Consider the following 23,845-nt stretch of genomic DNA (forward strand, 5'->3'; position numbering starts at 1 on the left):
TTGGGAATGCTAGAGAGATGTATATGTATGCAGAGAAATGTACCTTTGAATAGACCCATTTAAAACATTTTGTAATACTCTTTTCCAGTATATATATTAATATTTTTCTGAGACATTTTTTCTATTGTAACATGATGTGAAATATGTCATCATTTTTAAGCCTTAATAATTATATCAAATAAAACTCACTTTTCTCTTCGGTTATTACCTGGCCACCTCTCCCTTATTTGCTGTAACATGGGAGATCTTAACATAGGTAACAAAACCAGAGTGACATTAGTTGATGCTCTCTGTCCCCCTTTAATGCCACCCAGAATGCCAGTGGTTGGGGGAATAGAGATGCCTTTACTTGAGCTATGGAGAGAGGAAGCTTCAAGTGAGAGGCATCTCCAGGTACTGGAGCTAATCCACAGTTGATTATTTCCCATATAGCTATCAGGAGCTAACTGACTAAAACTAAACTAACAGTGATTGCCCAAACTTATATTTAAACTTTTTTTTTAACAACATAAAGTATGTACACAGGTAATAATTCTAGTAACTGTGGCAATTTGCGCAGTTCTAGATACTTGGTAGTGGTTACTTTTCTTTCTTTTGTTTTTTAAATAGGGAGTTGATGTTTTTAAAGTTAAGTATGAATTTTTCTTTTTTCTTTTTTAAAAATCTATTTTCACTTGTTTATTTTTTTCTTTTGCCTGTGCAGCAATCAGGATCTTAGTTCCCTAACCAGGGATCGAACCTGTGCCCCTGCAGTGGAAGCATGGAGTCTTAACCACTGGACCACCAGGGAAGTCCCTGAATTTTTCTGATATTTCTGATCTTAGGTACAGTGTGGCCATTTCAGTAGCTGTAGCATATAAATATGCATTGTTTCTTTTTGAATATCATATTTGTTCCAAAATAAAACACTGAGTAGTTCTAACAGAGTACATTAAAATGAAATTCTAGATACTATTTGACAGTCTAGTACAATCAGAGTTTTTACTTTACTTTTTTTTTTTTAATTTAAATTTTATTTTTGGCTGCGTTGGGTCTTCATTGCTGCGCACGGGCTTTTCTCTAGTTGTGGTGAGCAGGGGCTACTCTTCGTTGTGGTGTGTGGGCTTCTCATTGCGGTGGCTTCTCTTGTTGCAGAGCACGGGCTCTAGGCGTGTGGCTTCAGTAGTTGCAGCTCGTGGGCTTAGTAGTTGCGGTATGTGGGCCCTAGAGCGCATGGGCTTCAGTAGTTGTGGCGCGTGGACTCAGTAGTTGTGGCTCACGGACTCTAGAGCGCAGAATCAGTAGTTGTGGTGCATGGGCTTTGTTGCTCTGTGGCATGTGGAGTCTTCCCGGATCAGGGATTGAACCTGTGTCCCCTGCATTGGCAAGTGGATTCTTGTGCCACCAGGGAAGTCCCACAGTCAGAGTTTTTAAAAGGCAGACTGTTTTTTTGTGGGGTTTTTCTGGGGCTGCGCTGTGCGGCTGTGGGACCCTAGTTCCCTGTCCAGGGATCGAACCCGGGCCCCCTGCATTGGAAGTGTGGAGTCCAAACCACTGGGCCACCAGGGAATTTCCTGAAAGACAGATTTGATAGGTTCTGTAGTTTTTATATCCTTTTAACTTACTTAAATATATAGAGCATATATAAGTCCCTTAAATACATGCATATACACACATATATATACACACACATGTTATATATATATATTTAAGGTACTCATATATATGGGTAAAACATACCAACATTTTTCTTCTATACTGTCTTGCTAATATTTTAAACCTTAGGAAACCAATGTCCAGATGAACCGTGGTTGATATCTTTATGTAATAAAAAATGGAATTTTGTATATTTGCTTTTGAGTTGGTATTTTAATTTGAGGAAATAAAAATTTGAAGAGCATTCACATAAAAATGAATTTAGAGTCTAAGATTAAGCTGTTACAGGCCACTAAACTTCTCAATATGTTTTAGACCAGCAAACTCCAGGTTAACTTAGATGTAAAGAGATTTTCATGAATATGGCCAAATAGGTTATAAGTTTGCCATTTCTCCTTTATTTTTATTTATTTATTACATATTTATTTATTTACTTGGCTGTGCTGGGTCTTAGTTGCAGCACGCAGCATCTGTGCCATTTCTCCTTTAAAGGTAACAAAGTAAAATGGTCTCAAGGTGAAGCAAGGAAGATCTATGTACACTTAAAGAATTACATATTACTAAATACTGAGTTGTTTAACAGAGCTAATCTGAGAGTATATCCACTGATTGAAGAAATATTTTTTTAGTGTCTACTATGCACCAGAAACTGTTCTAGGTGTGAAGATAGACTGTTGACCAAAACAGACCAGGTTCTTGCCTTCATGAATTGTGGAGACAGAGGTTAAGTCAGGTCGGTCAGAACATGGGATACAAAGCAAAGTAGAGCGAATATTGGCTTTGGTGTCATTTTCTATTCCAGGAATGCTGGGTGGTTTTCATGTAACAATACCAGCTCTGTAGACCCTCCTCATACTCCTGAATTGAGAAGGATTATATGCCACATCCTGGCTAGGGGAGGAAGAGGGCTGTGATTGTGAGTTAATGATTGCTACTATGGGTGGAGTGAGGAATGGTGGCTTTTGTACTTTGGAATCAGGCAGACCTAAGTTCAAGTCCTGGTTGTGGCACTTACTAGATGCTAAATTTTGGGAGAGTTATTTAACTACTGTGAACTTGTCCCCTCTTCTGTAAAGATGTGAAGAATTGACAGAGTTGTGAAAATTAAAAACTCTAGAAGATGGTCAGTAATGTGAATTCTCCCCATCTTTTTTCTTACCTTAGTTTTCTTATATGTAAAGTGGGGATACCATTTCTAGCCTTGTCTATTATTGTGAGAACTAAATAAATGAAATAAATATGTGAAACCACCTTAATACAGTTTATAATGTGCTATTACTGTATGTTATTTCTGGAAATGTAAGATTTTCAGGCACCTGGGCAACTCTGGGGAATGGAAGAACTCATGGATTCTTCCAGAACTGGAAGAGCAACCTAGTATTAATGCAGTTCCGCTACACATTGTGTTGTTTCCTCTCTTTTTGGTTACCAGCCACTAGCTAACCTGCTGCTCCGAATCCCATCTCTTCTTCACATTCCCGAGAGAATCTGTACTGGCCCACTTGAGCACTGGTATTCTCTTGGGCAGAATTTTCATACCCAGCCCCATCTGGGCACTTGGTTGATTGGCCTATAGAGTGGGTGCCCTTGGGTCTGGTGTTTACTAGTACTTGTTCTGACAGGAGCTGTGTGGGCCTAGTCTTGCTTCCTTCGTGGGGCTGTGGGACAGGAATTTCCCTCAGAAGGTGGCTGGGTCACTGCAGGCACTAAATTGACCTATCTAGGGAAGTGCTATGACTATTTAAAAGGATTGGAGGAAAATAGGATAGGCTTTATGGTGGGAAGATGGCCTCTGAGATTTCTTAAATTGCAGATGATCATTTTTTCCTTTTCATTTTTCTTTTAATAAGTAGTTAGTAATTTGTATTACTTCTTGGAATCAATTGAAAATTATTATTTCTTGAAGTAGCTACAAGCTTATAGATCAAGTTCTCTTTAGATTTTAGGCTTCCAAAGAAAAGACTCAAAAACCTTTGAGTTATTAGCAATTCAATTGGTAAATTATTCTTTTTAAAAAAATATTTATTTATTTATTTGGTTGCGCTGGGTCTTAGTTGCAGCACATGGGTTCCTTACTTGTGGCAGGCAGGCTCCTTTAGTTGCAGCTCGAGGGCTCCTTAGTTGTGGCTCACCGGCTCCCTAGTTGCAGCACATGGGCTTCCTAGTTGAGGCACGCAGGCTCCTTAGTTGCGGCTCACGGACTCCCTAGTTGTGGCATGCAAACTCTTAGTTGCAGCATGCCTGTGGGATCTAGTTCCCTGACTAGGGATAGAACCTGGGCCCCCTGCATTGGGAGCGCAGAGTCCTAAGCACTGCGCCACCAAGGAAGTCTCAAATTATTCTTGATAACTCAAAATTGCACCAATTTTTAGAGATAACTTTGAGTCAAAACTTTTTTTTGCCAACTGTAAATCCTCCTCAATTCTCCCAGCTTCTCCTGTGTTTCATTGTTAAATTTGTGAACTGTTTCTTAAACCAATTTGATCATAGCCAACTAGTATTTTAGAAGTACCTGCTAATGTTTACAATATATACTCCATATATTTGTCTAACAAAATTTAACTCTTCTTCTCCCAGGTAATTTATCCTCAACATTCCAAACTTACTGATAAAGAAGTAAGTAAAAATATTGCTCTATATAGTTTACTGTTTTATTTCTGTTTGTTTTTATTGGTGTATATATGTCAGCATATATAGTTTTTGTTTTCTTTTTCAGAAAACCAATATTTGCTATTTGTCTTTTCCAGATTCAAATTCAGGTAACTATTTTTCATATGGTGTTTCTGTTGAATTTTATACTGAGAATACTGATTATACTCTTAATATATGAAAATTAATTGAAATAACATAGCAGAATGCAAACTCAATTTCATCCTAACAGATTAGTGATTTTGATTCCTACTTTTATGATCCTAGTCGTGTCTTACTTATTTTCGTTGGTTCAACTTTGAAAATAACTGTTATCTTGTAATGAGATAAAACATCATGGAGCCATAAACTGTTGAAATAATGAAGAGATTGAAAATCATCAACGCTGGTATGTTTGAGGATTTATATTAAGCAGTGTTCTTTTAGTTTAGGATTTGGGAGCTTGCCAAGAACTCTGTAAAAGCAGAGATTTAAAAAAAATCAGAGTAAACATGGTTATAAAGCATGGCCATCAATTATTTGCAATAGTTTATGGAGTTAGTATATATAAAGCATTTGAAATAGTGCTTGGGTATAGAAAGTACTTTATAAGTGTTTGCTATTATTATTAAGCTTGGTTTTGCTGGTCTCCTTCAAGTTCTTCCTTTGTGTGGTCCTATAAGTTGATATCTTTCAGGTTACCTTTTGTGTTTCACTTTGAAAATAATTTTTCAGGCTTACAGTGACCAGAACACTTAACTTCTTAGACCACACACTTAGAATCCCATGAAGCAAAGGCACTACAGTTCCCTTTCCTTTTGTGGTTACTTCTAATATACTGTTAATTTAGTTTAGACAATCTGACTTGGGAGACTTGACATTTTAGCTTTTTAAAGCATTTTCTCTTTTCCTTATAAATGCTTCCAGAATTTTTTCCTATAGTTTTGGAGCTCAGCTTTCATGAAATATGTTTAAAAAAAAAAAAGTTAAAAGGATGGCTTTGAGCGATCCCAGGACGGCTTTTGTTTTGACCTGGAATCATTGGAATCTTTTCACATGTTTTGCCTGTTAACGAGATAATGATACAGCGGTCTTATAGGATCTCCCCTTATTTCGGATAACATTTGCCTTACAAAGTGCACACATGTCGTTCTGATTGTAGTGAGTATTGGATTGGACTTCCATGACTCAAGGTCGGGTGAGTTGTGTGGATTACAGGATAAACTGACTTCATGTGATTATACTGCATGCTCTTCTTCTTCAGGTCATGGCTGGTTTTCATGGCTCTCTCCCTTTCACCTCTCTACATGAGCATCAAGACTAAGAAGTTAAAAAAAAAAAAGACTAAGAAGTTAATTGTATGATGTCTGATAGTCTTTTTTGTTTCTAGTTTTGCAGTTAGTCTCTGTATGAGTCATTTTCTTATTGGAAGTTAAACTCAAGTGTAAATCTGTGTAAATGAGCATTTGTTCAGGGAATTCCCTGGCAGTCTAGGGGTTAGGACTCTGTGGGGCCAAAAAAAAAACACCAATTTGTTCAGTATTTTAGGCATTTGAATGACCTACAGATGTTTTGTAATGCCTTTTTTATAAGCTGCATATCAAAGGAAGTGTGGTTCATTTTATTCAAAGTATGGTTGGTACTTAGAAGTAAAGTCAACAAAAGATCTTAAAAATAGACACCTTGCCATCTTAACAGAAGAATATTAATCTAGACAGCAAGAGACTATGCATTTATATGTATTTGAGATCACTGTTCTCAATTGTGATTATCCAAATAGTTTGTTTCATTTATGTGTTCATTAAATGGAAGTTGGGAATTAGTACTATGCTAACTTTGAAATGGATTTAATTTTTCCCAAGATAGCTTTATTGTTACAGAAGGTGCAGTAGAGCAGTCTTTAGGAAAGAATCATAACCTAGCTTTTGTTTCCACGGTGCACACTTAAAAAAAGTAAAACAACATTTAGACTCTATGGTAAGTTATACAGATAAAGAAGAATACTTTTGGGATTCCCAATGGGAGGATTTGCCAGTCCTCCACTTCCTCCACCCACTACCCACACACAACTTAGATACTGTGACTTTAGAAAAAAGTTTTGTTTTGTTTGTTTTTAGCTTTCAGCTTTTTGTTCCATTTGAATGGCTTTTATCTTTAGGAGCCTAAGTTTAAAGAATGTTTTCTCTCTAATAAATATTTGTCAGATATTTTTCTCGTTATTTACCATTAATATCATCTGGATATATGCATTCCTGAGTCTTAAGCTGTGATGGGTACCCAAGGACTGTAATCACTATGCTCTAAACAAGGCCAGAGAGAAAACTTAGCATTAGTAGAGAGAGTTTCAAGTGATGATGAATCCGAAGAAATATCAATCTTTGTTGTGGATGGATTAGATGTGCAGATAATATTTGTCTCAACAGATTTTTTTCTATGTAAACAGCTGGGATGTCGTCATGTACTTTACACTTCCCGGTGGTGAAAGGAGTGCTTCTCACACTCATCTGTGTTGAAGGGCCATTTGGGTGTTTTAAGAATTTCCAATCTGTTGTGGACCGGTGCTTTTATAAAATGCTGTATACATGAATTATTAGAAAAATGAAAGGGAGAAAAACCAAAGAATACAAAATAAAAGTCCAAATTTGTCATGGCAATATCAAATCGCTATAAGGGTTTCTAAATGTGTATTCTCAGTTTGGGTATTTATTTTGTCATGTATTGTAACAAGAGTTTGTGGACTCGCATCACTCTATGGACTACACTTGGAGAAGTGTAGTCCCTGGTCTAAACTCCTGCTTCTCAGCGTTTCCAACTCTAATCACAGAGAGGGTGACTACATAGAGCTGAAGGCCAGGGATGGGGCTAGCTCTTAGGGTCTCATGTTTTATTTTAGTCTTACTCTGAACTGTTCTATAGCTGTTTTCCGCTAATATAAAAATACTCTGGGACTTCCCTGGTGGCGCAGTGGTTAAGAATCTACCTGCCAATGCAGGAGACACGGGTTTGAGCCCTGGTCCAGGAAGATCTCACATGCTGTGGAGCAACTAAGCCCATGCATCACAAATACTGAACCTGCACTCTAGAGCCCATGAACCACAACTACTGAGCCCAGGAGCCACAACTACTGAGCCCATGTGCCATAACTACTAAAGCCTATGCGCCTAGAGCCCATGCTCTGCAGCAAAGACAAGCCACCGCAATGAGAAGCCTGTGCACCGCAATGAAGAGCAGCTCCCGCTCGCTGCAACTAGAGAAAGCTCACGTGCAGCAACGAAGACCCAACGCAGCCATAAATAAATAAATAAATTTATTAAAAAAACAAAAACAAAACTGATCAAGGGTCTTCCCTGGTGGTACAGTGGTTAAGACTCTGTGTTCCCAATGCAGGGGGCCCAGGCTCTATCCCTGGTCCAGGAACTAGATCCCACGTGCATGCCAAAACTAAGAGTTCTCATGCTGCAACTAAGGAGCTGGTGAGCTGCAACTAAGGAGCCCATGAGCTGCAACTAAGGAACCCGCCTGCCACAACTAAGGAGCCCACCTGCCAGAACTAAGACCTGACACAACCAAATAAATAAATTAATTTTAAAAAATAGTCTGAAGTTGTCTTTTCCCTTTAGAAGAAATATTTAAGCTTTTTTTCCCTCAAATCTCAAGTAATTTTTTTAAAATAAATTTATTTGTTTTTATTTTTGGCTGTGTTGGGTCTTTGTTGCTGCGCGTGGGCTTTCTCTAGTTATGGCGAGCGGGGGCTACTCTTCATTGCAGCGCGTGAGCTTCTCATTGTCATGGCTTCTCTTGTTGCAGAGCACGGGCTCTAGGCGCATGGGCTTCAGTAGTTGTGGCACACGGGCTCAGTAGTTGTGGCTCATGGGCTCTGGAGCGCAGGCTCAGTAGTTGTGGCGCATAGGCTTAGGTGCTCCGCGGCATGTGAGATCTTGCCGGACCAGGGCTCGAACCTGTGTCCCCTGCATTGGCAGGTGGATTCTTAACCACTGGGCCACCAGGGAAGCCCCTCAAGTAATATTTTTGATACAGGAAATTGTCTTCCGTTTATCTATAGCTTTGCAGTCTTGGTTTGATTGGCAGATGTAAAGGATAAAATCATCTGTGCCCTTGATAATTTTAAAATGGAGGAGAGCAGTTTGTGGCTTACTACATGGCATTCGCATAGGAGGAGCCATGAAACCAGTGAGTGTCCCAGAAACCAGTGAGTTCAGCAACTCCTCAGTTGGAGGGGTGCTTTTCAGGACTTCGTTTTCTAAGTGAAGAATAGAAGCTTTTGATCTGCTCCAGTTGGCAGTGACGTAGCATTTAAAAAAAAAAAAAAAACAGTTTTATTGAGATATAATTCACCCGTGTAAAATGTACAATTCAGTGATTTTTAGTACATTCAGAGTTGTGCAACTATTACCGAAGTCAATTTTAGAAAATTTTCATCACTGAAAAAGAAACTTCCTGCTCCAGTTTCCTCCTACCCACCTCTCCCCCTCAGCAACCACCTGTCTACTTTCTGTCTCTATGGATTTACCTATTCTGGATATTTCATATTAGTGGAAGTGGTGTTTTTGAAGTCCATTTTGACTTGAAAGAGCCAGTATGATGTAATGGTCAAGAGCACCAGCTCCAGGGTCAGATGTCATGGGCTCAAATTCTTGCTCTGCCATTTAGCAGATTTATTTCTTTGGATGATTACATAACTTTTATGTGCCTTGGTTTCCTCCTCGCAAACAGGACTAATAATGGGACCTACTTGAGAAGCATGAAGACCAAATGAGTTAATGTATCTAAAGTGTTTAGGACAGTGCCTGCCACAGAGTGAGCATTCAGTGAAATTGGTGCTCAATTCATGTATTGAAAGGGTGGAAAGTCACTTCTGAAAGCAGACAAAATAATGAAAATAATTTTGACCTGGGATTCTGTTTGATTTCTGTTGTAAGAACTTAGTTGTTTGGAAAAGGATGTTGGGGGAAGGTTACAGGAATTTTCTTGGTTTAAAAAGTGTTGGGTTATTAGTTCTGTTTTCTGGGCTCGTAAAGATTATCTTAGATTAATTAAAGTGGAACTTTTCCTCAAGCTGTGGGGGTTTGCTGAGCAAATTTGCTGTTTCCTTAATCCCTGCTGCTTTATCAGGGAAAGAGTTTATGTGGTTCTTAGTCAGAAGCCACGTGAAGGTGTATTTTCTTTGGAGAGCTGTCATTTAATCTTAAAATTTGTATAAATTCATCTTTATTCCTTGATTTATGTGAAGAAAAAATACTTTCCATTAAAGCTTTTTACCTTTTTTTTTGTTTTTGTTAATAATCAGAAAGCTATGGTGCACATAGCATAACTTTTAGGTCTTTTTGGATCTTTATATAGGTTTTTAGTTTTCTTAGTGAATACAGTGGGTAAGATGCTTGGAATTCAGTACAATCGTAAGTCAGTTGTGGAGACTTATTTTAGAATTATTGCATATTACTGCTGGAAGTGACTTTAGAGATTATTTTATGATGCCCCTTAACTTTTGTTTACAAGGAAATTGAGAACCTTGGGCGAAGTGACTTCTAGAAGGCTAATTATTGATGGACCTGGGACTAGATCCCATTGATTGTGGTTCCTTTTTCCTCAGATTATAACCTTTCCCTCATGGGCACAGTCATTTAACCATCTTTCATATGTAATCATTATACTGCTTATGTAGAGGTGCACTCTCCTGTTAAATAGGCAGATTGGATGGGTCATACTAACAAGGTAGATTTATTGTTGATGAGGTTGTAGGTTATCAGGATTGCCCTGCCCTCCACAGGTATCATTTTCTGCAAGACAAATGTAAATAACCTGGTTGCCAATCTGTAACACCTCTTTTCCTGTCCTGTTAATAGAGAGATCAGGATGGAGAACAAAGGTCTACCCAGATAAAGAGTTGGTTTTTCTTTAGTAACCTTTTGTGTGTGAGGGAACAGACTTCTGAAACATAAAATGGGAACCATTTACCTCACTTCACAAAGACACTATGGTTAAAGCCTTTTTGACCTGGTGGACTAGCTTCCTGACCAGTTCTGTACAGCTTGCAGGTACAGCTGGTCATCGGAAAGTTCTTACAGCATGCCCATGGTTTGGGAGTGGAGCCAGGGGTGGGTTGGGATTTAAGGCTGTGGGAGCTTCATTACTTTCTTTCCACAAAGCTCAGCATTCCTTACATTTTCCAGAGGCCATACATCTTTCTTAAAATCAGTTGCATTTTTTCTGCTACATCTTGCTATGTGTCTCAGAGAAATTAGTGTATACTTCTCAGTGGATCTTTCTGTCTTCTGAAGAGAAAAACTGAACCATCTGTATATAAATCTGTTGAACTAAAACAATGCTAGGAGTATTTTCCATTATCTCAGGTCTCATGTATTTTCCTTATTTTGAACCATCTGCTATGACAAGTAAAGAAACTGAACTGACTCACCCTCCAGTCCCCTTTGTTTCTTCCCTCCTCCACCAAAGAAATACTAGTTTCTATAAGTGCATTTAGGTATATGTACTGAGTTGCTTTTTAAAAAACTTAAACATAATATCAAGTTTCTGCTTCCTTTTTGAGAACTTGATGTGCTAAAGAAATATAAGTACTTCTGTGTGTAATAAAATCTTGAGCACATTTTGTATTTAATATAATCTCATTAGTTTTAAATACAGTAACTGGTAAGAATTTGAGTGACAGGCTACTTCTTGTGTCTTTCACTTTTTAGAGTATTTACAGTTTTTTGTAATTATTGCCTGACAGTTTAGGTAATATTTTAAGAGGTTTGCTAAAATGATTGAAGTTTAAAAACTTTATAATTAACATGATTAATATAGTAAGTCTATTACTTGGGCTCTTCCTGAGTCTGCTATGTTTTTGTTTTTTTAAAAAATTCTCATTGTGAAATATAAAACACATATAAGGTCAAGAAATAGAAATTTGCCAACACCGCAAAAGCCCCCTCATGTCTCTTCCCAAACAGTATTTCCCTCCCCCACACCTAAGGTAACCACTATCTTGATTCTTTTTTCTTTTCAATTTTTTACTTTTTATTAAAATTTTTTAAATATAATTTTTAAAGTTTGCCTTCCATTTACAGTTATTGCAAAATAATGGTTATATTCCTTGTGTTGTACAATAATCCTTGTAGCCTATCTCACACCCAGTAGTTTGTACCCCCCACTCCTCCACCCCTATATTGCCTGCCCCTCTGCCACTGGTAACCAACCATTAGTTCTCTATATCTGTGAATCTGCTTTTTTTGTTGTTAGTTTTGCTTAGTTTGTTGTATTTTTTAGATTCCACATGTAAGTGATATCATACATATGTCTTTCTCTGTTTGACTTATTTCACTTAGCATAATGCTCTCCAGGTCCATCCATGTTGCTGCAAATGGCAAAATTTTGTTCTTTTTTATGGCTGAGTAGTATTCCATTTGTGTGTGTGTGTGTGTGTGTGTGTGTGTGTGTGTGTGTGTATCATATCATCTTTATCCATTCATCTGTTGATGGACACTTAGGTTGCTTCCATACCTTGGTAATTGTAAATAAATAAGGCTGCTATGAACATTGGGGTGCATGTATCTTTTCAAATCACTCTACTGATTCTTATAGTAATAAGATTCTTGCTTTTCTTTATAGTTTTATCACCCAACCATGTATTCCTAAACATTATTGTTTAGTTTGCCTGCTTTATTAAAAAAAAACAACTATGTAAATGGATTTGAACAATTTGTGTTCTTTTATATTTGGCTTCTTTTGCTCATAATTATGTTTGTGAATCAACATGACATGCACACAGTTTTCAACAAGTTTTAATTACATAGAGAAAATGGAATAGGAAAAACAGTAGAGGGACATAGGAGTTAAGATGCATAGTTTACTAATGGCTTTACCTTTAACCAGCAAAGATGGCTTAGAGCAAGTCGAACTGTCAGGATCTCTTTTTTCTTCTTTAAAGCATGATAGAATGTGTTTCAGTAATTGATAGGACCCCTTTAGCTCTAAGATGTGGTGAAACTGGATAAATAAATGTTATACTGTGCTGCCCTTAATTTCTCTCATTTTTGTTTTCATTAGGTTGCCTTGGAGATACCCAGTTTTGTTTTAGATTTCGACAGTCTTCTGGGAGGAGGGTGTCACTGCATTGTCTCCTGGATCAATTTGAGAATGATTTACCAGTTTACTTAAAGGTTGGAAAAGTAGTAATAGAATAATGTCTATGTGAGAGGAAACTTTAGAACTCAGTTACTCAGTTACCTCTTATAGCATTCAGAAATATTGTGCTTTTGTTTTGTTACTGTATTATACTGCTGAATTTCCTGAGTCTAATTCATAAGGATTTAGCATGTGAGCGAAAGAGACTTTATAAAGTTACTATTCTTAAAACATAATGCCATTGTGAATTATAGAAATTAGAATGTTGAATTAATTTTCTTTCACGTGTTAAAACTCTGTTTAGATGTGGAAGCAGGGTGGTAGTATACCAGTAAATATCACCCAGAGTTGAAGATTCCCTGTGGTAATCCCTACCTGCTTTATAGTAGAATTATTGTTGTCTCTTTTTGATTTTTGAATAAGCTTTGGTTTATAGTTGTTGTTTATTAAAAACAATTTTAATAATTCAGATGATTCCTGAGTGTAGAATTTCTGTTTGGTACTTCATACTTTTATCTCTAACTACATGAAGAACATTTCCATCTGGATGTCCTATTAGCACATCCAGTAAGAACTTGACATCTTTTGCCTAAAATAAGTATTTACAGCTTACCTTCCTGGTTCCACTAATGACAGGAATCCTCTTCCAGTTAGCAAAGATGTTACTTTTGAAATGTCTCTTATAGCCATCTTGTCCTTTTCATGACCATTTGCTATCACTAATAACATATTCTGTCAACTGCTGATAATAATAGCTACTACTTATTAGAGCTTTTTATGTTCTTGTCATTGTATCAATAAGCATATATTATCTTATTAATCCTCCCTATATTGTTCCAAAAGAGTTCCTTTTGCAAATGAAGGAATTGAGGGCTATTGAGGATAAAAATATTTGCCCAAAGACATCCATCTTCTGTCTTTTTCAGTGCAATATATCTTACACAGTGTTCCCAGCTAAAGTGTACATATATATTACATAAAATAAATAAAATCTAAAATGATTACTTATTGCTTAATGAATAAAGAGCTAATGATAGTAATATTTCCTGGTTCTCACTTTTTGGGCCTTCCAAAATAAAACCTTTGCCTTTCAAATTTCCAGCTTAGTCTCCTTTCTATACATGTGCCATATATTAGCTAAACTGAACTGTATGCTTTTTCCTGAGGTAGCTTGTATTTTTCTATCTCTGCGTGGTTTTGCTCAAACTCTTGGCTGTCTAAACTTGAAATGTCTTTGTCTTTGTTTAAATCATATCCATCCTTCAATGCCCAACTCAAAACCAGCTGTCTCCGCAAAATACTGATCGCCATAGACAGAAGTAACCTCTTCCCCCTTGGCCTCTTGGTAACACTTTGTGCTTTTTTGCATGGTACCTGCCCTCCTATCACATACTAGTCATTTTTGTACTTTTCTTATCGCTTAGTTTGTGATCTCCTTAAGGAACTGTGTCTTACACATCTTTTTATCTTTTCTAACACAATGCCTTGTTCAAAGTAGGTAGTCAATAAATATTTGCTTAAAGAATAACAATCAAATAAGGAACTGGACCAGAGTTTATTCCATTAGGATATAAAAACTTTTAAGTTTTTTGGACCTTTCAAATTGTATGTTGATAAATATTCCAGTGTTTCATTATTGTTGGGTAAAAATATAACTGTCTATGTAAGATTCATATTGGCATTTAACTCCTTTTATTTTCTCTCTTGAAATTTTGCATTAGTATACCTCATAAGACTGATGCCTAACTCAGAATTGTAGGCAGAATTTTTTCAAAACTAAGTATAGCATTGGGGAAAACAGAATTTGATTGTTTTCCTAACTTCCATTAACTACCACAGATATGAATAAAGAACATAAACAGAGTAAGTTATAGGGGGTAAAATCTGACCTTAGTACTTTAGTTATGATTATTTCATCTGTGGGCAAGTTAGCAGGTTTTTATCTGCCAGTTATTGTCATGATTGTTGTTTGCATTGGTGGAAAAGCATAACTAGCTCTGTGTGTACCTCATATCTCAGTTCAAGTTTATAAAGGAACCTGCTTTTAATAAGGAAGGATGGCTATATATATATATTTTTTTAATTTGTCACTTCTTTTATAGAAGGATCCTGCCTATTTTTATGGATATGTGTATTTTCGACAAGTTCGAGACAAAACTCTAAAAAGAGGCTACTTTCAGAAGGTAATTTTCATATACATTAACAGAAAAATATTTTTACATTGTGGTTAGAAGAATAGAAATTATTAGAATGAACAGTCTTTAAAGTGTTTGATATTTTATCTTTAAACATACTAGAATTTATATTTTATCTTTTTTTTTTTTAGATTGTAGACACCTGTCCTTAGTTTTTTTTGGCTGCATTGGGTCATTGTCGCTGCATGCGGGCTTTCTCTAGTTGGGGCGAGTGGGGGCTACTCTTTGTTGTGGTGCATGGGCTTCTCATTTTGGTGGCTTCTCTTGGAGCACGGTCTCTGGGCACGCGGGCTCAGTAGTTGCAGCACGCAGACCCTAGAGCGCACGGGCTTCAGTAGTTGTGGTGTGTGAGCTCAGTAGTTGCGGCGTGCGGACTCAAGGGTGTGCGGGCTTCATTATTGTATTGTGCGGGCTCAGTAGTTGTGGCTCGCAGGCTCTAGAGCGCAGGCTCAGTAGTTGTGGCACATGGGCTTAGTTGCTCCGCGGCATGTGGGATCTTCCCGGACCAGGGATTGAACCCGTGTTCCCTGCGTTGGCAGGCGGATTCTTAACCACTGCGCCACAAGGGAAGTCCCTAGATTTTTAACTGCTATTGAATTTTGCCTTCCTGCTATCTCTGTACTAGATTCCTGACAGTAAGTTACAGTTATTGTATGAAACTGTCAAAACTCAGAAGAATCTGTTTAATTTTCACATTTTAGAATAAGGGAAAGAGTAAACAGATTGTAACATAGTTACAGCTAATAAAAGCCTGCAATATCTTTTTTTTGAAGAGCTAGTAAATATACTTGATCAACATCTTAGTCATTATTGTTCCCACTCTAAATGTACAATCTTTTTGTTTCTAAAGATATATATATATATAAATATCAATTAATTCCAATTTAATCCCAGCTAACAGGGACACACCTTTACCTTTTGTAACCAGAACATGCCCTGACCACTAATTGATGCTTAATGGAAAGATAAAAAGTAGTTTTCAAGAAAATAGATTTTTAAAAAGTCAGCATAATCTATATCTGAAGTGGTCACAAACTATAAAGTCACAATTTCTAAGAATGTGGCTAAAACCATTGAACTCTAAAATATAACAGTCATAGGTCTTAGTCAGAAAAAGCATCACAATTTGCGCTTTCCTTTTTAGGAAGAGTTTACCTAGCTAATTCCTAATATTGCTTTGCTGACAGCAGTAGTAGCCAGGCTTTGGAATTATCCATGACATTAGTTTGTTTATAGGAAATTCTTTTTCCTGCATAGCAGGAAAATCTGTGAATGTGTCTTTATGCTCTTAAAATGTAGTAATAAGGTTAAACTTCTGGTGTTCTGCCACTATAGTTTTATGTTTCTTTTAACCATCTACTGTAAAAAGCCTTTTTATTTTAAAATCCACACTTTTCGCTGAATTTGGCTTGTTAGTAATTGATTATATAAGAAATGGCAAACTAAAATTATAATCATTAAGAAATTAAACATTGTTTCTTTTTTCCCTCCAGTCCTTGGTTTTGATCAGCAAACTACCTTATATTCATTTTTTTCACACTGTGCTCAAACAGATAGCACCAGAGTATTTTGAAAAGAATGAACCTTATTTGGAAGCAGGTAAGTTAAACATTGTGTGAGTTAGGTACCTTTATGAAGGAGTTTTAAATTTTTTACTGGAAATGAATGAAAAAAAATTAGTTAAGAATTTTAAGGACTATAAAGTAGGAGAGAGAGGTAAAACAATTCTTCTGGCATACTTACCTACAAACACCAAAGATCCTATCTTTTATTTCTCCTTTTGCAGCATGGATGATGCCTATTTTTTAGGATAATAATAAACAAATATTGAGTTGCCAATTCTGATACTCAGAGTACTGTTAAACAGAAATCCTTATGTCACTCAATACAGAGAGAAGACATCTGCTAGGTGGTATGCTTTTGTAGCTAATTTTAGTAGTATAAATAAATGAGTAGGAAAACTCCCTTTAAACTTATTCTGTTGCTTTCAAAACATGTATTAACCAATTTATATCCTAGAACATAGATGTATATCTGGTGAAATATAAGATATTTTCAGTACTTTTGCCTTTTATCTTCCATCCTTCCCAGTGTATTTTTTCTGCTATATAGAAAGCATAAAGTGGAGTTCTAACTTCTAATGTTCCATTTTTAATATTTTAGTATTTCCACTTATACTAAAGAAATATTTTACTATATTTTTCAGCTTGTAATGATGTTGATCGATGGCCTGCACCAATGCCAGGGAAAACATTACATCTGCCTATTATGGGGGTAGTAATGAAGGTAATAATAGCTTATATTTCATTTGTCTCCTTTTTTAGGAAGCTCACACATGAATTTTGCTTTTTAACTTCCTAATAACATTCAGTCCTGTTGTTGCTTTCACTTGTCATTGATGTGAGGGGTTACAAAGACACTGCAATTTATCCTGCTGCACAGAACCATTAGTCACACAACTCCAGGGGTCACCAGTCCCATTTTCATCCTGTAGAATTTACATGATGCTGTCATTCTTATACAATGCATGTGAATGTAAATGCCACCTCCTAGAATTGTGCAACTTCATGGCCCTCCAGAAATGGATGGTATTGCAGAACACTTGTAGAATTGAGTATGAGTTAGTAAAATTTAAAAGAAATTAGGAAAGCCATTGGTTCTTAGTCGTTTTTTTTTTTTTTTAATACAGCAGGTCATTGGTTCTTAGTCTTAAGTGATTTTTTTAATGTGTATTTTCAGACCAACATGTCCATCCCAGGGTATTGTTCTCTACTAAGGTTTTTTTTTAATACAATGAATTAGCATTTTGCTCTCAGGCTTTGTATGAATGTGCTGTAAGTGCTTTTGCAGTTCATTTTCAAGTTGAACTTATTTTTGGCAATGTTCTCTCTTTAGATGTGCTCATTTCTGTAGGACCTCTGTTCTGTTTTTTCCATGGGAAATCATCAAAAGTAGGTCTGGGTTGAGAGTTCTCATGGTTCCCTGTGAGATTTATCCCATAGTTTGGCAAGCTTGAGAGGGTGTGTTTGGGTGTGTGTACATTAATGAAGCAAAGATTGGAACAATAAACAGGAAGTGGTATGTAGTTGATGTCCTTTTCTGTTTTTCAGCACGTTTGCTTCTCAGTGGGTTAGTGATTTCTGTGTGTATGGGAATGTGGAGACCTTGGTTCACTTACCTTCTGTTGTGACTAAAAATAAATATGACTTTAGTTTTTAATCTGACATAAGTATTTTGTTTTTATGGCTTTTTAGGCATTGTTGAGTGTACCTTTTTAGCATCAGGATAGAGTGCTTCTGATGCCTCATTATAGCAGGACTCGCAAGTTATAGAAAGGTCATTCTTTTGTAGCCAAAGTTAATTTCTTCTCTTTTAGGTACGGATTCCCACATGTCATGACAAGCCTGGGACAACTCAAATAGTGCAGTTAACTCAGCAGGTAGTGTGCTACTGTGGTAGAATAATCCAGCATGTATAGTCTCTTTAACAGAAATTTTAAACTAGCAAATGTAGAATTTCTTGGGTTTATGATTCATTTCTGAATATCACTGAAATATCCCATTAAATAATTTTTAATGAATTTATAATAAGCTTCCTATCAAAAAAAAGCTTCCTATTTTCCGATTTTTTTTTCTTGTTCTTTCTCTAGTAGACACTGGAGAACTCAGAATTTATACTGTAATTGTGAGGACAAGGAGAAAATTAGCTTTTGAAAAAGATTAAACAAGGTTTAATTCTAGCAAAACCTCTTATCTTAGAAGAGTGGTCAACAGACTTCTGGTTTTAGGAAACTTAATCAAAAGGATTCTGTAGTTATAATTGCCCTTCATTTTCCCCAAAGTTACATTTGTTCATGGGTGGGGATGAATTTTTCATTTGAAACGATTTAACTGGTACATTAGCACTCCCATTGTCCTTTGAATTAAATAAAAATGGAGAGCAATAGGAAAACAAATTTTGCCTGTTATATATGTCAACTGGTATTATGGTAGTATTCATACAGTTGAGAATTAATCTAACATCTGACCACTGGATTAATGTTTTATCGGTGGAATCTATGTAGTCCTTGACCTGCTGTGTTAGGGGAGACTGTTAAGACCCATTCTCTTTGCAGCTGCTTCTGGAGGAAGAGACTCTTAGAAGACAGGGCAACATGGCTGATTGATTATGAATAGATAGGCATATTATAAAAGTCAGTTTCTGGCAATTTTGGTGACATCTTGTCTATTTTTTTTTTCTTTTTTATCTCTTAGGGAGACACACATATATCTGTTATTTTACCTACTGTTCATGAGGTGGATCTTTTCAGGTAAAGACTAAAAAATTTTGTTAACTGCTTTGTCTCATTTGCTTTATGATATTGTTGTTAATTTCTTTAGAAAGTGAATATTCCTATATAAAATGTGGAAAAACCTGGAAGAAAATAGTCATGTTTCACATGTTGTAAATCAGTGGTTCATCCCTGACTGCATGTCAGTTGCTTTGACTACTAGGGAAATTTGGATATGGATTGGGTATTACATGGTAGACACAAATTATTTTTGTTTGGTTGGGTGTGAGAATGGTAAATAAATAATTTTTTTCTAGGGATGGCCTTTTTTGGGGAGTTGGGGGGAGTGGGTTGAGAGCATAAAGGCATGATACTCCAGAATGGGAATATAAAAGTGGTGCTAAAAGAAGACTGTGATTTCCCTACAAACCCCTCATTTTAGTAATTCTACACTGCTGTTAATTTGATATATGCCACCAATATCTATTAAAGGTTTCCTCTCTTGAATATTTAATACTTACCTCCCCCCAATAAAAACTACTTTGTGTAACAGATATTACTAGTGTAATACAGAGGTTTCAGAGAATGCTTCATCTTGCAATTGTACTTCCTATCTGTTTGTGCCCTTGCTGATAGATAACATTACTATACTTCAGAGAAAAACTAATTTGCAACTTTGATGCCTTAAGGGCATCCCACTATTAAAGTCAGTTGGTCAGATGTTTCCATATAGGTCTTTTCCATTTTTCCTTTGCTTATTTTAAAATTATAAATATACATATATAATATATATAAATTATATATTTTAAAAATTATACATATATACTGTACTGATCACTTTTCTGTAAATTTATGATTATTTCAAAATTTTACATATATAAATATTTATATAAAGTTTATGTATCTGTATAAAATTTTGAAACAATCACAGATTTTACAGAAAAGTGGTCAGTATAGTAAACTTTTTTTTCCTAGAACCATTTGATGGTAAGTTGGAGACCTGATGCCCCATCTTCCCTTAATACTTTAGTGTCTGTTTCCTACAAGTAAGGACTCAATGCAACCATAAAAATTGGGAAGTTAACATTGATAAATTAATACCATCTAATACTAAGACCACATTCAAATGTGTCCAGTTGTCACAATAATATCTAGTTCAGAACTGTCTGTTGCATTTAGATGTCATGTCTGTTTACTCTCAGTCTGGAATAGCTCCTCAGTCTTCCTTTCATGGCCCTGACATTCTTGTGGATTACAGGACAGTTATTTTACAGGAAATCCCTCAGCTTGGGTTTGTCTGGGATTTACTCATAATAAGATTCAGGCTCTGTATCTTTGGCCAGGAGGTAGCACACAAGGTTGGCTTGCCTCATTGTTGATAATGTTCACTTTGATCTCTTTATTAGTGTGGTGTTCTCCAAGCTTCTCCATTGATAAATTATTCTTTTTCCTTTTGTAGTTAAATATTTTGTGAGGAGATACGTTGAAACTATACGTTGAAACTATGAAACTATTTATTGTTGTGTAATAAGTTACCCCAATACTTAGAAGTTTGAAAGAACAAACATTATTTCACACAGTTTCTGAGAGTTAGGAATCTGGGGACTGCTCAGTTGGATGGTTCTAGTTCTAGATCTCTTGTGAGGTTGCAGTCAAGATGTCAGCTGAGGTTTTAGTCAGTTGGACAAGTGGGGCTGGAGGGTCTGCTTCCCTAGAAAGCTACTTTAGCTGTTGGCTGGTGGTCACAGTTCCTTGTGACTGTTGGCAGGAGACCTTCATTTCCAGCCATGTGGACGTTTCCAAAGGACCGCTTAGATTTTCTCACAACATTCAGCAGGTGATCTGAGAGAAAGCTGAAGTCACAATGTCTTTTATGACTCAGGCTTCAAAGTTGTATATTATTGGGACTTACCTGGAAGTCGAGTGGTTAGGACTCTGCACTTCCACTGTATGGGGCGCGGGTTTGATCCTTGGTCGGGGAACTAAGATCCCACATGCCACACGGTTGGGGTGACCTCGGAGCACAAAAAGACCTCCGAGTGATTAAAGCTTAGGCCCACTAGCCAAAGCATAATATCACTTATTGATCCAAAAATTGATCAACGGAACAAGTTACCCTAGGGATAACAGCGCAATCCTATTCTAGAGTCCATATTGACAATAGGGTTTATGACCTCGATGTTGGATCAGGACACCTCAATGGTGTAACCGCTATTAAAGGTTCATTTGTTCAACGATTATTGAAAAAAAAGTTGTATATTATTGCTTTAATTTACTCTGTTCATTAAGTGCAAGCCACTAACCCAGCCCACCTAAGAGGGTGAGAAATAGGCTCAGTGCTTTAAAAGGAGTGTCAAAGAATTTGTAGAAATATTTTAAAACATTGCACCATGTATGTATATCTGTATGGATTTTTGGTTTCTTGTTTTATTCAACAGGTTATTAAAATCCATTATTCTCATCAGTTTTTGATGTTCAAATTGTCCCCAGTTTGGCCAGTGAGAATCCATTTCAAGCTGGCCTCTGTTTTTCTTTTTTTGTCATATCCTTTTCATTCTTGAAACACTAACTTGTTTGTTCCAGGCTTATCTTTTTTTTTTCTAACTAAAAAAATTGATATATAATTCACATACATAATATTCACTCTTTCAAAGTATACAGTTCAGTTGTTTTTAATATATTCACAGAGTTGTGCAACCATTACTACTGTCTAGTTCCAGAATATTTTCATCACTCAAAAAGTAACCCTGTACCCCATTAGCAGTTAGTCCCCATGGCCTCTTCCCCACAGCCCCTAGTAACCACTAATCTACTTTGTCTCTTTGGATTTGTCTATTCTAGGCATATCATATGGATAGAATCATACAATGTGTGACCTTTTATGTCTACCTTCTTTCACTGAGCATACTATTTTCATGGTTTATCCATGCAGTAGCATGAATCATTACTTCATTCTTTTTATGGCTGAATAGTATTCCATTGTATGGATATACCACATCCATTAATCCATTGAAGGACATTTGGATGGTTTCCACTTTTTGGCTGTTATGTATAATGCTGTTGTGAACATTTGTATATAAGCCTTTGTGTGGACATATGTTTTCAGTTCTGTTGGGTTCCAAGATTATCTTGTATTTTCTCTTCCCCAGCCCTGGAATCAGCTACTTAGTAGAGAACAGGATTTAGAAGTCAAGATCTGGGCACTAGTTGTGCTCCTTGCTAAGGGCATATCCCTCTCAGTGGACAGAGCTAAGGAAAATATGTATCTGTAAATGCATGTATATATACACACTCATATATAGTATTTAAACACTTTTACATACATATTTATTTCTATATCCATATATATTGAAAACTATAAAGTCACACCAATACCCCTAATTCTAGTGCAGCATGACAGGGTTCACTCTACTTTTTTCCCTTTTCATATTTGTATTTCTTTTCTCTGACAGAGGAGCTACATCCTATTATCCTTGATTCAGTTACTTATTTGATCAGCCCATGTTAGTAACCAATTTCTCGTCTCTGCTGCAACATTCTTCTCTGAGCAAATGCCTTTCTTATCCTTCTTGGGCTCTGAAACTGCCCACGTGGCTGCTCTTCTTCATGGACACCCTCCTTACCCTGCTTAGGCCCTGCTCCATGCCTGATTGACCCCCCACGTGGTTCCCCTCTTGCCCCAGTCAGGCTTCTATACCCCACGTTAGGCCACCTCTCTATGTGGATGCCATACTCACCCTGTCGTGCTCTGACTCCCAATGCCAAGCCAGCCCCCACGTGGATCCCTCCTTTCCCTACTTGTGCTTCTACACCTTACTGCAGGCCACCCCTCCATATGTTCACCCTCATTCCTCTTCTCTGACATCCCACCATGGACAGCCTCCTCAGCCCACTCTGGCTCTGACCCTCTGCACCTGCTGCCCCTCCATGCCCCTCACAATTCCTGGGCTCTATCACCCCAAATCAGATCACCTCCACACATGCACACCTTTCTCACTACATTAGGGTTCCAACACCCCCACGACAAGCCACCCCCTCCACATGGATGTCTGCCTTATCTCACACAAGCCCTGATACGCTCTTCAGGCCAACAGGGCTCTCTTTCCCTCTTGGCAGAGATGCCTACCATGCACTGTGTTTTGCTGTAGGATTGAATTGTTTAAGAAGGAAGGAGGAAGAGCTCCTTCGCCTTATCCTTGAACTGTTTATTGTTTTTATTTTTGGTTTTTTGCCCTTCGTTCACATTTCTCTTCTTGCCTTTGAATAGTTAAAATGAACTTTCCCTAATTTCCATCTCACAAATTTGTTTCATATTTTTACACTTAAAAGTTACTTGTATTTTTTTCCTTTTCTTTCTTGTGTGTGTATGTTTTCAGGTAGGTAGATTGGTTACTTTTTTTTTTTTAACATTTACTTTATTTATTTGGTTGCACCAGATCTTAGTTGCAGCAGGCGGCATCCTTAGCTGTGGCATGTGTGCTCCTTAGTTGCGGCCAGCAGGCTCCTTAGTTGTGGCTTGCCAGCTCCTTAGTTGTGGCATGTGAACTCTTAGTTGCAGCAGGCATGTGGGATCAAGTTCCCTGACCAGGGATTGAACCCAGGCCCCCTGCATTGGGAGCACAGAGTCTTAACCACTGTGCCACCAGGAAAGTCCTGTGGTTATGATTTTTATAAATAGATAATGTAGTTTTTTTTCCCTCTAATCTACTAGGAAAAATTTTGACCCTACTAGGAGGAAATTACTAAATAAGTAAAAGTTATCAAATTAGGCTAGATAATTACCAGAGTTTTGTCCTATAGGCTTCTGCCTAATTCCAGGGCTACTGTAAAAATATGCAACATTTCTGTAGGGGGAGGATCTGCTTAGGAAAGCATTCTGTCGTTTGGTGTTAGAACACCTCCTTGTGATTTGTTTTCCTCATTCTTTAATATTGAAAGCATTGGCTTTGAAATTAAGTACATCCAGTAAACA

At 37.0% G+C, this 23,845-nt stretch overlaps 1 protein-coding gene across 1 annotated transcript in view; it reads left to right on the forward strand.

Annotated features, from left to right (window-relative positions):
- DENND6A (DENN domain containing 6A) overlaps positions 1-23,845 on the forward strand; it is a 51,593-nt gene that overhangs the window by 10,191 nt on the left and 17,557 nt on the right. The window contains exons 2-9 of the mRNA XM_065885381.1: positions 4,213-4,251; positions 4,352-4,394; positions 12,331-12,443; positions 14,511-14,591; positions 16,097-16,202; positions 16,810-16,889; positions 17,980-18,042; positions 18,857-18,912. Coding sequence (XP_065741453.1) covers positions 4,213-4,251; positions 4,352-4,394; positions 12,331-12,443; positions 14,511-14,591; positions 16,097-16,202; positions 16,810-16,889; positions 17,980-18,042; positions 18,857-18,912 — 581 coding nt within the window. The remainder of the gene's footprint in view (positions 1-4,212; positions 4,252-4,351; positions 4,395-12,330; positions 12,444-14,510; positions 14,592-16,096; positions 16,203-16,809; positions 16,890-17,979; positions 18,043-18,856; positions 18,913-23,845) is intronic.

This window comes from Phocoena phocoena, chromosome 10 (genome assembly GCF_963924675.1).
Source record: "Phocoena phocoena chromosome 10, mPhoPho1.1, whole genome shotgun sequence".
In the NCBI taxonomy this organism is placed as follows: Eukaryota; Metazoa; Chordata; class Mammalia; order Artiodactyla; family Phocoenidae; genus Phocoena; species Phocoena phocoena.